The sequence below is a fragment of the Dermochelys coriacea genome, chromosome 5, assembly GCF_009764565.3.
Source record: "Dermochelys coriacea isolate rDerCor1 chromosome 5, rDerCor1.pri.v4, whole genome shotgun sequence".
In the NCBI taxonomy this organism is placed as follows: domain Eukaryota; kingdom Metazoa; phylum Chordata; order Testudines; family Dermochelyidae; genus Dermochelys; species Dermochelys coriacea.
Window position 1 is genome coordinate 110,995,725 of NC_050072.1, and position 16,380 is coordinate 111,012,104.

General features: G+C 43.7%; 1 protein-coding gene across 35 annotated transcripts in view; it reads left to right on the forward strand.

Annotated features, from left to right (window-relative positions):
- The window catches only part of CCDC171 (coiled-coil domain containing 171), a 269,930-nt gene that overhangs the window by 14,575 nt on the left and 238,975 nt on the right, over positions 1 to 16,380 (forward strand). For 23 of the 35 annotated variants that reach the window (XR_006281478.1, XM_043514804.1, XM_043514806.1 and 20 more), the window contains 4 exons: positions 1,400 to 1,538; positions 4,102 to 4,276; positions 10,568 to 10,758; positions 12,430 to 12,561. Coding sequence is in view for 32 of the 35 variants with exons in the window: in XM_043514804.1 (XP_043370739.1) it covers positions 1,400 to 1,538; positions 4,102 to 4,276; positions 10,568 to 10,758; positions 12,430 to 12,561 (637 nt within the window). In the remaining 3 variants the exon portion in view is untranslated. The remainder of the gene's footprint in view (positions 1 to 1,399; positions 1,539 to 4,101; positions 4,277 to 10,567; positions 10,759 to 12,429; positions 12,562 to 16,380) is intronic. The other 12 variants (XR_006281477.1, XR_006281476.1, XM_043514814.1 and 9 more) reach the window with 1 other exon arrangement.

Here is a 16,380-nt window from a genome sequence, read left to right on the forward strand (position 1 = left end):
GGTTAGGGGTGTGGGAGAGGGCTCTGGACTGGGGCAGGGTGTTGGTGTGTGGGGGAGGTATGGGCTCTAGGCTGGGAGTGTGGGCTCCGGGGTGGGGCTGAAGAGTTTGGGGTACAGGAGAGGGCTCCGGGCTGGGGCAGGGGGTTGGGATGTGGGGGCGGGTGAGGGTTTCGGGCGGAGGTGTTGGGGGGTGCGGGCTCCAGGAGGGAGTTTGGGTGCGGGACGAGACTCTGGGCTGGGGCAGGGGTGCAGGGTCCCAGCAGCACTTATCGCAGCTCCCAGAAGCAGCCACCAGGTCCTTGCGGCTCCTAGGTACATGGGCGGCCAGGGACGTGCTGCCTGCTGCCCTCACACCTGCAGGTGCTGCCCCCACTGCTCCCATTGGTTGCAGTTTGTGGCCAATGGGAGCTGCGGAGCTGGTACTCAGGGCAGGGTCTGCGCGCGGAGCCTCCCTGGCCTAGGGGTCCATGCACTTAGGGGCTGCAAGGACCTGGTTGCCACTTCCAGGAGCCACATGGAACTAGAGAAGGGTGGGAGGCTGCCTTATCCCCAGGTCTCTGTTGCGCTGCTGACTAGACTTATAATAGTTTGGTCGGCGGTGGCAACTGGAGGCGCCAGGGTCCCTTTTTGATTGGGCATTCTGATAAAAAATTGGACACCTAAAGCCACTTTGGGGGAAAACACATTTTTTTTTTCAGGTGCTATGGCCTTATTTCCATTTAAAGTGTATTTTATTTTTAATTGTCTTGGTTGTTTTATCTTTCTTGTGGGAGCAGTTAACTATAGACAAGACAGTGTCTATATACAAAAGTTGTACTTAGTTAACTGTCAGTTTTAAATTGATTTAAAAGTTAAAATCAGTGTCTAGATTGCCACATGAGGAAATTGTACAGATTTAATGGAACGAGTTTCTAAATCAGTTTAATTAAAATCCATTTCTAAACTTATTTTTGTTAAATTAGTATAGTGTGTAGATAAAGCCTCAGTTACTAAGCTCTTGATCCTGCTCTGTGCTTAATGTTCTTCATTTCCACTGAAGTAACACGGAGTTGAAAGTATTCACCATGTACCAAGATTGCACCTTAAACCTGTATCTTTTTTGGTGGGAATGCAAGTATGCAAAATACCCCCCCCAAAAGGAAGAGCCACAGAAAGGAATGATGGTTGCAAATGTGTGGTGTAGTATGAAGTTACCAACATTTTGTAGTTGGTAATATAGTGTTGTATGGTAAACAAAGTTTTGAATCTCTGAGACAAAATAATGGAGATCTGCTGTACACCTTTTTAAATGGTAGGGTTTATGCCTTTGCAGTGTCCTAACATTTAATCAAATCAGTAACAATGAAGATTAATATAATCAGGGAAGCAATGATAGTTAAAATATACTTCTGTTTTGCAGTCTACACTGTATCCAGAGTGAGTTGAGGCTACTGCAAAATAGTAGTCAGTCAGAGCTGGATGTTACTGAAGATCTGAGAAGGAAACTTCATCAAGCCAAAAAAGAAAAACTGGACATAACCACTAAACATAACCAAGATGTAAGTTTTTAGGACTAGAAAAAAAAATCAATATTTAAAATACTCTTAGCGCTACAGCCTGTACTTTAGAGACTTCATGGACTTGTTTTTTAAAAAAAAAAAAAAGCCAAGGGACATTACATAGCATAGGTGAAGTGGTGTTAGGAATGGTGGGAAATATTTGCAAAATTTCTGCAGTGTTCATGAGTATATCCCCTACCTCCCAAGCTTTTTTTTTTTTTTTTAAACAAAAAATATCAGTGTGAAAGGAATTTCAAGGCAGTTGTATGGGCAGTTACAGTGATAAACTGTTTAAGGTGTAGATCACAATGACTATGAAACTCCCAAAGGCCTCAGACCTTCTTACCTCAGAGACTGCTCCTTTCCCTGTAATGTACTGCAATAGTTGTAGGATTGCCAGGTGTCCTGTTTTCGGCTGAAACACCTGGGGCTTGGTCGGTAGCACAGCCTGCCATGACTCTGTGCGGCTCATGGAAGCAATGGCATGTCCCCCCTCCAACTCCTATGTGCAGGGGCAGCCAGGGGGCTCTGAACGCTGCCCCCACCCCAAGCGCCGGCTCTGAAGCTTTGAGAGCCATGGTCAATGGGAGCTGCGGGGGCAGCGCCTGTTGACGGGGTAGCGCACAGAGCTGTCTGGCCACGCCTCCGCATAGGAGCTGTAGGAGGGACATGCCACTGCTTCCAGGAGCTGCTTGAGGTAAGCGCTGCCTGGAGCCTGCACCCCTGCCCCCCTCCCACACCCCTGCCCCAGACTTGATCCCCCTCCCGTCCTCCAAACACCTCAGTCCCAGCATGGAGCACCCTCCTGCACCCCAAACCCCTCATCCCCTGCCCCAGCCCAGAGCCCCCTCCCGCACACTGAATACCTCAGCCCCAGCCTGGAGCCCCCTCCTATAACCCAAACCCCTCATCCCTGGCCCTGCCCCTACCCTCACCCCCTCCTGCATCCCAACCCCCTGACCTAGTCTGGTAAAAATGAGCAAGTGCATGAGGGTGGGGAGAGCAAGCAACAGAGGAAGGGGGGATGGAGTGAGTGAGGGGTGGGGCCTCAGAAAGGGCAAGGCAAGGGTATTCGGTTCTGTGTGAGTAGAAAATTGGCAACCCTACATAGTTGCTGGAATCTTTTTGTTGTAAAAGAAAGGGAGCTGCTGATGGCATTTTCTGGGAGGGCCCTGGGACTCCAGAATTTGCCCCTGCCCTCCCTCAGTCTGAAATAGATTACTTTCTTGGCACCCCGCAAAACCATTAGTTTGATAGGATTTGGTGGGTGCCCCGGGGGAAGGGAAGGATTAATGTACATTCCTTTGTGAGTTGGAGGCAAAAGGATTTTCTGAAGTGTTTCCCCCTGCCCCCCACCCCTTTTTTAATTTGTCATCTGGCTGAGTTAAATTGTTGTTTCCATTTGATTATTTAATATTGTTGATTAAGTTAATTGTATATTAGTATTTATGCTGCTGGGTGGTGGCGATTAGTCTGATTATTGTCCACATAATCATTTAACAAACCGAAAAAAATGCTGATGCAAAAGCTCTAAGTAAATACACTTGCAAACTGCCACTTGGATGCAATGTCTACCTCATTTGCAGCAATTTATTATAAAGGGAGAAGAGAGCAATATTATAAAATTACAGATTTTTTTCAGATACTCTGCATGATTTTTAGAAAATGAACAAAGGAATGTTAGTATTTATATTTGCTTTACAAAAAAGTTATTGGATGAGTTCATTTTTAAAACATAAATAAAACCCCTTGATTGTGATGTCCGGACTAGTATCCATTGACATATCTTAGGGTATGTTTACACAGCAATTGAAGGTGTGATTGCAGCACATGTTGGCATACCCACACAAGCATTAATCTATCTAGTACAGCTAAATCTAGCAGTGAAGACATTACATCACATGTTTCAGTATGACCTAGCAACACAGGTTCGTACCCAGACCCTTGGGGAGCTTATACAGCCCGTTCCATCAGATCTTCGACATATTTAGCTGTACTAGATAGATTTCAGCATTGGTTTACTCTAATCTCACCTCCAACCTCAGTGTTTACAATACCCTTAGGGCCCAAGGAGTGTTTTTGTCTTTGACTTAAATGGAAATAAAATATAGAAACTTTTAAAATCTTCTGGCCATAAACTCTGACTCTAGAAGGGACCAGCAGATCATCTAGTGACCTGTAGATCACAGGCCACCAACACCATCCACACAATAATCCCAACAATGGAAATTAGACCAAAGTACTACAGCCCACAGGAGACTAGACTGTTATTTGCCACAGGGATAGAATAGGAGGGAGAAAGGTTCACCAATGCCTGAGGACCCAGCAATGGCAAGGAATTGATTAAGTGAAGATTCCCAGATAATTCTGGCAAGTGACCTGCACCCACATGCTGCAAAGAAAGATGAGCCCTCCTTTTACCCCTCCTCCCCATGGTCACTACCAATCTGACCTGGGAGGAAAAAAAAATCCCTCTATTAGTGTTTCTTTGAAAAGTTAATGCATAATTATAATTAATGATGATAGATACAATAATAGTTTGTAAAACTAATTCTTCTTCTAGCTGTCCAACTATGAAAGCCAGATTGCCAGGTTGCGATCTGAAGTTGAGAAAGGAGAGGCCATTCGACAAAGTCTGGAGTATGAACTTGTCATTGCCAGAAAAGATGCTGGTCTTGAAAGATACTCTGCAGAGGAAAAGTTATGTGAAGCTAGCACTCGATTTCAGCAGCTGCAAGGTATGTTTCAAAAACGTCAAACACCCAACAGCAACTAAGTTTGTTAGTTCAGAGCCTCTGTATTATGAGTCAATTAGACAAAGAATGTAGTGACTTAATTTGTTTTCTAGTCATCCCTGGGTTGGGTTGGTTTTAGCTCTACCTCATATTTCCAGCCTCCTCTCCAACTTCCTTTGTGAAACTATCCTGGATAGCCCATTGCCAAATTAAAACATACTAAGCCTCCCATCTCCTCTCCTTCAGCTCTCCATTCCCCACTCATGACCAACTCTTCTCTTGGTCTATCCTTTATCAGAATCAAATGCCACTGTCGTCCTTGTTGTTCAGGTACATATCCTTGGTGGCATCAGATTCTTTTGTTCTTTTCTCCCCACATCTAGATTGTTACTATATCTTGTATATTTTATATAACTTGTAGTTCTTCCTTTCTTCTCCATTTCTATTGTAGAAACCTTTGCCCATGCCTGGTCACTTTTCATCTGGTCATTTCTCTGGTCAACTTTAATAGAAGAGTAAGAAATGAGATGTAACTGCTTCTTTCTTCCCTGCAACTTTAATAATGTGTTACAGTGATGATAAAGTTTCTCCAGGTAAACAACTGATGAGTGTCTAAGTCCCACCATGCTAGGCCTGTGTGTTGTAAGCTTCCTGAGCCTGAATAGGCTCCAGAGTGGTTTTAGAGTGGCCTATAGCATACTTCCTGAGCACAGGTTGTCACCCCTTCATAGTGCACCTGCCCTAATCTCTCAGAACTAGTGCTGACTCCTCCATGGGCCACCCAGTGCCTTAAGCACTCCGAGCTCCAATTTTGTGGGCACCATAGGTTACAGTTTACTCCTCCAATGACATCTAATAGTTGAAGCACACAATACAGAGACATCGTAAGAGATTCCAAAACTAATCATTCTTTATTTTAGATAGCACAGAATATATATCTACACAAAACAATAAAATGCCTTTATATATTTCCCTGCCTCAGTTTCCTCACCACTTTTGAGATGATGTTTGGGATTAGGTCAGAGTCTTTTAAAGAGTCTAGGATTCTCTCTCTCTCCCTTTCCAACCTGCACATAGCATCTCTTCTGGAATACAGAGTCTAGACTAGCCGTCGTTAGCATCATTATCTCCTTCTCCCCCAACTTTGAAATGCCTGATAGGAGATTTTTTTTTAATTACCTTTTGTCCCCTTTGTCTGGAGAGCCATTGAGCAGCTTCATCAGATGACCATAGTCTCCCAGCAAGTGATCCATTCCTTAGTTACCAGCCCACCTGAAGTTCAGACTTGAAAAATTGGTTTGCTCTGGGCTATAACCATTTTAACGGGGTGTAGTCACCACTCTAGCACCTCCTGCTGGCTGTCTTGGGAATTAGCTCTGTGTTAGCACACCCTCTTCGGGTAATGCCTCACCACCATCACTCCTGTTCTAGGACCCACGTCTCTCCAAGGGTCACGGCATCCTCTTCAGCAACACAATCCTCTGGCTGTGCCACACGCTGTGATTCTTTCCCCCCCCTTTCAGGGGACCTGCAGTCCACTGTTCAGCCACTTTCCTTAGTGGCCACTTCCTTGTGGTCCTAGCATCCTCTTTGCCCTTACCTCAGGGTCTCCACTTGCAAACCCCAGCAACTAACTAGGACCTGTCTCTTACTCCCTCAGTCCCTGCTCTGTCCAGGGGGATGGCAGTTCTCTCAGCCCTCCAGAGACACAGTCCTTCCTGCTTGGGCTTCCAGCAGAGAACTGCCTTCCTCTGTCCTGCAGCTCCCTTTTTATATGTGCCTGCTTGGTCCTGATTGGGCACTCCCTTCAGCCCTTCTCTGATTGGCTGCCTCCTGCGCAGCCTCCCTAGGGCTCTGTTAACCCCTTAAAGCCCAGTGTGGGGCAGATGCCCCATCACAGCTATCTTTTTGCCTAAGAGTGCTCTATTTCAGGGGTTCTCAACGTTTTTCTTTCTTAGGCTCCTGCAACATGCTTTAAAAACTTCGTGGCCCATTTGCGCCACAACAACTGTTTTTCTGCATATAAAAGCCAGGGGCAACGTTAGAGGGTAGCAAATAGTTGCCCAAGGCCCCACGCCACAGGGGGCCCCCACAAGACCACATTGCTCAGGCTTCAGCTTCAGCCCTGAGTGATGGGGTTCAGGGCCCTGGGCTTCAGACCCATGCAGTGGGGCTTCAGCTTTCCACCCTGAACCCCAGTGAGTCTAATGCTGGCCCTGCTTGGCGGACTCCCTGAGGCCCACTCACAGCCTTCCAGGGGGCTCCAGGCCCCTGGCTGAGAACCACTGCTCTATTTGCATGGATAATCATCAAGACTTAGCTCCATTTTTAGCCTGGTGTAACCACCCCTTGGAATTTCATCCAAAGATGGAGGTAAAAAACAGCAGTGAAAGCACAGACTAGCCGTACCATCAAAATGGAGTTTGTAATATGATATAGATACACATAGAGTTCATAATATCAAACATCCTCTGTATATAGATTTCCCAAAGCATCACATAACAGTGCCCTCTTTGAATCTTTCTTCTGACTTCTGCAAGAAGTTTAAGCTTCTTTTGCTCAACTGTCTGCCTCTCAGCCATCATTTTCAACTTCTTTTTCTCCCATTCTTTATTCTCCTTCCATGTAATATTCCTTACATTACAGTAACCTGCAAAGTTCAAAAAAAACCTAGGGTTTGTGCTCTTTTTCTTTACTTGTCATGTGTGAAGGAGGACTTGAGAATGGTGTGTGGGTGTTGTTTTTAATGAAGCTTTTTTTCTACTTGTCTTTTATATGGCCTAATATACTCTGAAAGACTGAGTGGAGAATTGGCAGGTTTGTGATTGAAAAGGGAAGTTATTTGTTCTTGTTAAAGAACACCACCTTTTTAGCTTAAATAGTTAGGATAAAATATATCTGCGTTAAGGATTCCACAACCCCACTCATTCAATTAAGGGGCTAGAATGCTCTTAATTCATATTTTTGAGCTTTCCAAGAAAGAACACTAGATTTGACATCGCAATTACCTTAGAAATACCAGCCAAGTAGTTTTTTTTTCTACTTCCTTGAAATTAAAAATCCTTTGGCTTTCAGGGGTGCCGTATACGTTGCAAGGAGAAGTGGGGGAAAAGGCACAAATTCAATATGGTTTCTTTTGCAAGCCATCATTAAACACTGCAGGCTAAAGACTTAGTTGTTAGTTTGCTATTTATAGAAAAGTTCTCTCTGTTCCTTCCTATACCTACTAATCATAGCATTCTTTTAGATATCGGCTTTTCAGCATCTCCTATTTAATCATTGAACATTGTAAGACACAATCTACCTAAAGTGCCACCTGTCAAAATCTTGTTTTGTGACTTATTTCTAGGTTTAATGAACTAATTAGCTGATGAAAAGAGTCAAATCAAGATTATGTGCTTCTCTGTTCTCTATCAGTTTATGGCTTAATATTCATTCTCCCCAGTGGATTGGAGCCTTCTCCCGTCTTTTCTTGATTGCTTGCTGCTTAATGGCCCCCATCTCAGTGGTTTAATGCTTTATTAGATGGGCCCGTCTGTGAGCTTGCAGTCTTTTTAGGGTTGCCAGGTGTTTGACCGGAACACCCTGTTGAAAAGGGACCCGGGCAGCTCCAGCCAGTGCTGCTGACCAGGCTATGTCTGGTTGGCACAAGGCTGGCAGGCTCTATACCTGGCTCATCAAGGCTCCCCAGAAATGGTGACATATGCCTTGGCTCCTAGGCAGAGGTTCAGCCAGGGTGGCTCCGCACGCTGTCCCCTGGCCCTGAGCGCCAGCTCTGCAGCTGTGGGCAGAGGCAGTGCGTAGAGCCACCTGGCCGCACCTCCACCTAGGAGCTGAGGGACATATTGACTCTTCCAGGAGCTGCCTGAAGTAAGCGCTGCCCGCACCCTACACCCCTTTCCATACCCCAGTCCTTTGACCCAGCCCCGAGCCCTGTCCCACACCTAAACTCCCTCCCATACCCCGAATCCCCTCCAACACATTGCTCCAGTTTTGAACCCCCTCCTGCGCTCCAAACCCCTCATCCCCAGAGCCCACACCCTCTCCCACACTCCAACCCCTGCCTCAGTGTGGAGCCCCCTCCCACACTCTGAACTCCTTGGCCCCAGCCTGGAGCCTCATCCTGCACCCCAAACCTCTGATCCCTGGTCCCACCCAGAGCCCTCACCCCCTCCTGTGCCCCAACCCCTTACCCTGGCCTGAGCCCCCTCCTGCACCCTGAATCCCTCATTTCTGGTCCCACCCTGAAGCCTGCATCCTCAGCTGGAGCCCTCACAGCTCCCCCTGCCCCAACCCGGTGAAAGTGAGCGAGGGTGGTGGGGAGCGAGCGACAGAGGGAGGGGGGATGGAGTGAGCAGGGGGAGGGGACTCTGAGAAGGGAAGAGGCCTCAGGGAAGGGGGTGGAGCAAGGGTGTTTCGTTTTGTGCGATTAGAAAGTTGGCAACCCTAAGTCTTCCAGTCTTTCCTGTGGATTCTCCTTTCTCCTCTGGCAACCTTTGGTTTGTGCCATTAATTATCTTTTTCCCCTTAGTTTATCCTGTCTGTAACCCTTTTTAGAAAATCTTTTTTCTTTTGCTCTTTTAAAATTTAGAAGAAAGCAGAAAATGATAGTGGAAGGGAGGAATTTGTGAAGATCTCTGTATTTGAAAGTTGTGCTCAGTTACCTCTCAGTACCACACTGTACATTTAAGTAAAATGAGAAACTGAAATAATGTAAAGTTAGCTTAATATGAAATCCACATCTGAAAAATGAATCACTACTTCATAGCTGATCAACCATATACATAAAATAGTAATAGTAACATGGGTTTCAACAGACCATACTGGCAGCAACTTTAGTTTAGGGCAGGAGTACAAACACAAATACATACAATCTTGACTCTATAATATACTATCCTATCCTGAATGGGATTTCTTATCATGGAGGTTGAGCTTCCTTTAACAACAGAGAGTTTCTTTGGAAGATTTATTCCTTTTCTGTCCAGTCCAACTTATATTCAGGATCTACTATAGCCCCTGTACATGTATACCCCAGTGCAAATCTTCACTGAAGTCAGTGAGGCTCTGGGTCAGTGTAAAGGGACCCAATCACTTGCATGCAGTTGTAGAGTTGGAGTCTAAATGTTTCCTGCAGAATAAGAGGATTTTTGAAGAGGCTAAGTTAGGTCAGGGAAGACTGCATATTGGGCAACAAGGAAGCCCAGAATAATTTAGGATTGGTTGGTCTTTTTTTTTTTTTTTTTTTTTTAAAGGATTAAGAGTTAGAGTTGCGTCCTGTAATGGGATTTGAAGAAAATCAAGTGAAATATAGAGAGCTTGTCCACAATTATGGGAAGGCAGTGAGGGAGAGAGATCCCCCAATGTGGAGGGGGTAGGGAAAGAGACAGAAGGAAGTCTGGTATTCAGAGAGTATATAGAATAGTTAGAAAAGGGAGTTGAGATTAGGTAAGGGAATTGATCCTTCGATTAATTGTATACTGGATTTTGAACTAAATGAAAAACTGATTAAGATTTGGGAATACAGAGACTGTGTTCCCCCTATTGGACATAGTGATCTTTAGAGAGCTGGGAATTACAGTAGTTGGAGACAGGAGAAGGCAGTATGAATCATGGTTGAAAGGAAGAGTACTAGAGTATTGGGCTGGGCAGTGTTACAGTTATACATGTGACAGAAGGCAGATGTGGTGAGTTCCTAGCTTCTAGATGGTATATAATGGATAGCAGGATAACCGATATAGAAGGGAGATGTAATTGGTAGAGCTTTCGTCGAAGGATGCTCTTATCTGTTAGCAGACTATCAATATTGAATTGGGCTGAAGGAGGTTAAGATGAAGACAGGAGTTGAAGCTGAAGAAAGAAAGCCAAGTAAAAAGACACCTAGTGAAGGAGATACAGAAAGTGATATCTGTGTACAAGTGATACCCAAAACAAAACATGGAAATCAGTTGGGCAAGGAACTGGAATATGGAAATATGAAGTTAACCACTTCAAGTTTCAGTCTCTCCATTTTACAAATGGAGGTAATTCTTAACTATTCATAGAGGTGTTGTGAGGTTCAATTTATTAAAGCCTGTAAAGCATTTTGAGATCTCTTATGAAAGATGCTACAGAAATGCAAACTATTGATATTATTGCTGAAGTATATATCAAAAGTAATCTACAGCTCCAGAATCATTACTATTCTAACCCTTTTTCTGTTACATGCTTAAAGGATCTGAATACTTAGTAGAGCTAACACTGGTTTTACCTTCTTTAAAAAAAATTAGCAGATGATGTTTCTCTTTTAAATAACAGCTATGAATGCAGAGCTTCAACAGAAATTGGCTGAGATCGAGAGAGTGTTTCATATTTCTCAGCAGAATTGGAAGGAACAGCAGCAAAGACTTACAAGTGACTTAGAAGAGAAAGATAACATCCTCAAGACCTGTAATAGTGAATATGAGTTACTTCTGAAGGAGAGGACTAAACTGGAAAATGTTATACAGGTATAATGTTTAAATACAAGTAATGAATGGAGTGACATAATAATGTCTGGACTTTTTATTTGTGCCTGAATAATTTTTTTCTGAACAAAAGAAAAAAGTCAGAAAATGTTCCATAGAATGTGAAATATTTCAGCACAGGCTTTCAAAAGTACACTCTTTCTTCCTTTTGAGGGTTATACTGTAGCAATATACAACTCCCGAGTCACTGATTCTTATATAAAAAAGTCTCCAAACTTACTACTTTTAAAAAAACAAATTTTGTATATGGTCTGTGTGAAATGGTGAAAAGCTCCACTGGTGGTTACAGTGGAAACATTAGTGTAGATAGGGCTGCAGTTAGTTGCTGGTGTTCTAAACACTCAGAGCAGGATGACACAGTGATGACTTTCGGTGCCTAGTCTATGCTAGCATTTCTGCAAGTGGTGCTGAACTTTTGGTCCCAAAATTTTGTGCCATTTGGCAAAAATGCCTAGTACATCTAGACAGATTGTCAGGCTTCTTCCTATATTGCAGTTGCATGCTGCTCTTCAGATAAGTCTTTGTGTTAATTTGTATTCCAAAACAACAACGAAATTAAGACACCCAAACAACTTTATTGTGCCCTGTGGTGACATCTTGCACTAACTGTGCAAGAGAGTACCTCTACATTTGAACTGGAGCTGTGAGTCTCAGCTTGTGTAGATATACCGGCACTGGGTCTTCTCAAGCTAGTGTGCTAAAAATAGCAGTGTAGCTGGGGTAACACAGGTAGCAGCTCAGCTAAATCATACTTCCCAGCTCAAATGTAGATATGCCCGATGAGAACTGATTCATCCCCTGAGATGGGATATTAGATGGATGGGATCTGAGTTACCCAGGAAAGAATTTTCTGTAGTATCTGGCTAGTGAATCTTGCCCATATGCTCAGGGTTTAGCTGATTGCCATATTTGGGGTCGGGAAGGAATTTTCCTCCAGGGCAGATTGGAGAGGCCCTGGAGGTTTTTCGCCTTCCTCTGTAGCATGGGGCATGGTTGACTTGAGGGAGGCTTCTCTGCTCCTTGAAGTCTTTGAACCATGATTTAAGGACTTCAATAGCTCAGACATGGGGAAGGTTTTTTGTAGGAGTGGATGGGTGAGATTCTGTGGCCTGCGCTGTGCAGGAGGTCAGACTAGATGATCAGAATGGTCCCTTCTGACCTTAGTATCTATGAATCTATGAACTGAAGAAGTGACTGTCCACAAACATGACAGAGAGAAAAAGAGCAGATCGCTCCTTTAAAGCCCATCTTCATTGGAGATTCTTGGATATTCCCATTTTCCTCTTTTATTTCTCCTTTTAAGACTTCACATTGAGCTGAGAACAGTTGGACATGGTTTCTTCCAATCCAATCAACTCCATTCCTGTGCTAGCCATAAGGAGTTCTGAGAAGTAACATGAAGCATTCTAGGTCTTGGGTAGCCTAGAAGCTAAATCCCAATCCGTGCAAGCCTACTAGTAGGACACTAGTCATGGAAGTGATTTTTCTAAATACATTTTCAGACCAGGTCTACATGTCTGTAAGACTAGACCGCAAGGATTAAATGGTTCTTTGAGGCACAGTAGATTTGATATTATTATATTCAACACTATTTTACATAGGATTTTGTAACTTCTTATGAGTTTTAATAATAAAACGACTATCTGGATCAAGGAGACTCTGGAGCATCACAAGGAGCAGAGGAATATGATGGAATCGCAAATCAGAGAGACAGCATTAAAGGAGTTTAGGTTTCAGTTAGAGCAGTGTGAAGCAGAAAGAAGAGAGTTCCAGTTTATGTTGCAGGTATTTTATTTATAATAAATCACTAACTAAAAAAATGCCTATTATGTACATAGTATAAGCCAAGCATCATACCATCGCTTGATTTATTTTATTAATAGATCATTTAATAGCTTTCAAGGCTTTAATTTTAAAAATCTTTGTGAATATAGTAATTGTGAAAGGTGTTGACCTACTTGATCCCTGGAGATTGAACTCCACTATTTATCCACAGAGCAGGTAAGAATGGGCAACAGTAGCTTTTTAAAAATCAATGTGTCTTTCTTCTGTGCAGGGGAAAGTCCACAGATCCAGTACAGTTGGTCTTCCCCTTTAAAGAGAAGGCAATTAATTTTTCATCTCCATTTGAACCCAGGCCATTCTTCTGAGACTGTCAACAAGCATGCCGGTTGTGTAATTGACTTTGAAGTGGACATTGTCTGTGATCACTAAAATTATTTTGCACAGGTCACTGAAGATAAATCTTGGTCGCTACTAACCTGAGCTGAATATAAATTGGTTAAGCTAGTGGTGAAAAGTTCAGTCATGTCACTAAATCACTGGTCCCTCAAACATTCAGACCCCTATTTTTGAGTTTTAGTTACACATTATATTATACATTTAACAAATGTGTGCAGTGTCCTGATGGAATAATTACTATGTTTCTATTTGTATCAGAAGATGTATTAAGAATTGTTCTGGTTCAACAAGGAGGAGGACTACAGAGCCAGTCTGAGTAGTTACATTAGACAAATGCTGGATGAAACACCCCATAATGAAACTTTTTCTCTGTCTCTCTACATTTGTTAAAAATGCTGAATCTTCTTCTGTGTAACTTTAGAACATGGTTATTGACCCATACTGCTCTTTGTAAATAAGTCCACAAATGTATGTGAGGTGATTTTTTTTTTTTTTTAATTTACCTCAAACCCCCCATACTCTTTTAACTAAATGGTTTAAATTTAGATCCTGGGTCAGATTTTTGCTGTGACTTTAGGAGCAATGTATAGGGGATGGAGCAGAGAGAATCACTCCCTGTATTTTCAGAGTAGCAGAGGTGTTAGTCTGTATTCGCAAAAAGAAAAGCAGTACTTGTGGCACCTTAGAGACTAACAAATTTATTAGAGCATAAGCTTTCATGAGCTACAGCTCACTTCATCGGATGCATTTGGTGGGAAAACAAAAATCCACCAAATTTATGAATTTATGGATAGCCCCTTAGGAGGAGGAGGAGGAGGAGGAGGGGCATGGACACTAGTGATGGACCAGGACCTGTGATGGGATGTTCGTTTACCCCATACAAGAGTGGATGGGGTTAACGGAAGCCTCATGGGCCTTCCACACTCTGTCCCATAAAAGAGCGTGGAAGTGAGTCCTCCAAGCAGCCTAGAGAGGCTGTGCAGGAAGCAGCCAATAGGAAAGAGGCTGTATGGAGCAGCCAATCAGGGCCCAGCGGGCTAGTACAAAAGGAGCTACAGGGTAAAGCAAGGGTCAGTTGCAACTGGGAGTCCAAGGAATGAGGATTGTGTTCTTAGCAAGCTGCAGCAAGGATAGCACTTTGGACAGAGCAGTTGCTGGCAGGGACCCCGGGGACCTGACTGACTGCTGGAACTTGCTAGCTGAAAGCCCTGAGGAAAGGGTGAAGGAGGTGCTGCTGCCGGGAAAGTGGCCTAGGGAATTGAAGCAGCATTGAAGGAAGATAAGGAGACTCAGCAGGAGGCTGCTATCTACAGGGTCCCTGTGTTGGGACCTGGAGTAGTGGGTGGACCTGGGTCCCCCATTAGCTATGGGGGAAATGGCTGGAATAATTGACTGAACCCTGGAAGGGGAAAATACAGATGATGATTGGCCTGAGGGCTGAGTCATATAGATGATGATGATGGGAGAGGCACTACCAGGAGGGTGCACTGGCAGACCTAATCACTGTGACCGCCACCAGGAAGCGCCACCATGATGAGTGGACCCTGTGATGGGACCCTGTTGGGCTAGGTGCTGTACAGTCAATGCCCCAAAGAGCTTACAAGCTAAATATAAGAGACAACATTTGAAGTCAGACAGATGGTTGAGTACAAGGAGACAATGAAATCATATTTGTCAGTAGAGGCAGTGGTATTGGTGCACCAATGACCCAACTGTTATGTTTTTTTGTTGTTGTTGTTGTTGTAGACATCATGGCAAAGGAGAGTTTTAAGGAGGAGTTTTAAAAAAAGATGATGCCCGGGTTATGGGCCTGAATGACTGGCAGGATTGTGGTGTTGTCCACAGTGATTGAGAAAGGAAGGAGATTAGGAGCTTTGTTTTAGTGAAGTTGAGCTTGAGCTTATGGCTAGATATCCATGACTTGATGTCAGAGAGAGAGAGAGAGAGAGAGAGAGAGAGACAGGTGGGGACAGAAAGAAACAGGTCTGGAGTAGAGAGGTAGATTTGTAAGTCATGGGCATGGAGATGGTGGTTAAATTTGTGGTTGAGATTACCCTACATTGCAGAGGGAGAAGATAAAGAGACCAAGGATAGAGCCCTGTGGACTCCCCTCCGCCTTCCACAGAAAGATTGAGGCAGATGAGGAGGAACCTCGACAGGATATGCAGAAGAAATAATTAGAGAAGTGAAAGAGAACCAGGACAGGTCAGAATTATGGAAGCGAAGGCAGGACGAGATTTCAAGAGGAGCATGGTTGACTGTGCCAGAGGGGCTGACGGGCCAAGAAGGATGAGAATGGAGTACTGGTTCTGAGCTTTGAATAGGAAAAGAGGTCATCGGAGACTCTATAGTAAGAGCAGTTACAGTCAAGCGCAAGGGGTAGAAATCTGATTGGAGAAGGTCTAAGATGGAATTGGAGGAGAGGAACTCTGAACACGCCATCTATAATTGCTGTCCGATTAGTTTAAAGTTGAAAGGGATTTGGTGGAATAAAGATATGGGGCTGGTTGGGGAAGGGATCCCACATATTCAATTTACAGAAGTCAAGGAGGTCGGGTTGCTGACCAGCTGGTGTAAAGATGTTAGCTCCTTATTCCTAGAATAGCCCTGAGATGGGATCACTGCTCTGAGCTTCAGTGTCTTTACCCAGTAGCAGCAGCAGGTTCCTTTCCTCATAGGGTGGCTGCATTCTCCCCTTATTACTCCTCTACTTTGATTTGAATCTGCATTTTCTCTCATGGGCTTTCTATTCTTCCTAATGTACCATGTAAATATGGATTTTATTAAATATATACTGACTGTCTCAGTCACTAGTTGATAGTAATTATCTGTGGTTTAGTTTTAAATTCTGTTTTGTTTGATAGCCAGATTTGACGAGTGAGTAAAAAATCAGCAAGCAGCCACAATCATGGAAGTTGACTGCAAAAGTGTGCCAGTCTTTCTGACATTGAGCACTTGCAGCTACATTTAAAATACTGACCTCTAGTTTTGTACTCAGTTATATTTGGGTGTGAAATTGAAGGACAAATTGAGGTTCCTTTTAAAAATGTGGGCCTTAATCTGTATATTGAAAGCTAGAGGAACAATGGAGTGCATAAACTCTTGAAGACAGGCTTGGAGTTAATGTCCATAACAGGATACAGAAATGAATCCAGCTTAAACTATTGAAGTGTGTCTTTAGGAGACAGAAGGAGAATAATCTGCTTTCTAACACAGGGCAGTGTGGCTCTCCCTAGTGTGCTTGGAATGCCAGCTGGTTTACAACTAAGAAGCATAAATTCAGTAATAAGTGCAATAGCATCACCTTGTGGTTAACCTAGAAAATACTTTCCCAGTGAGTACTATGGGTTTTTTTTGTGTAAGCATGCCTGCACCTCTTACACAGTGAAAGGCAAAAAGAAAAGGAGTACTTGTGGCACCTTA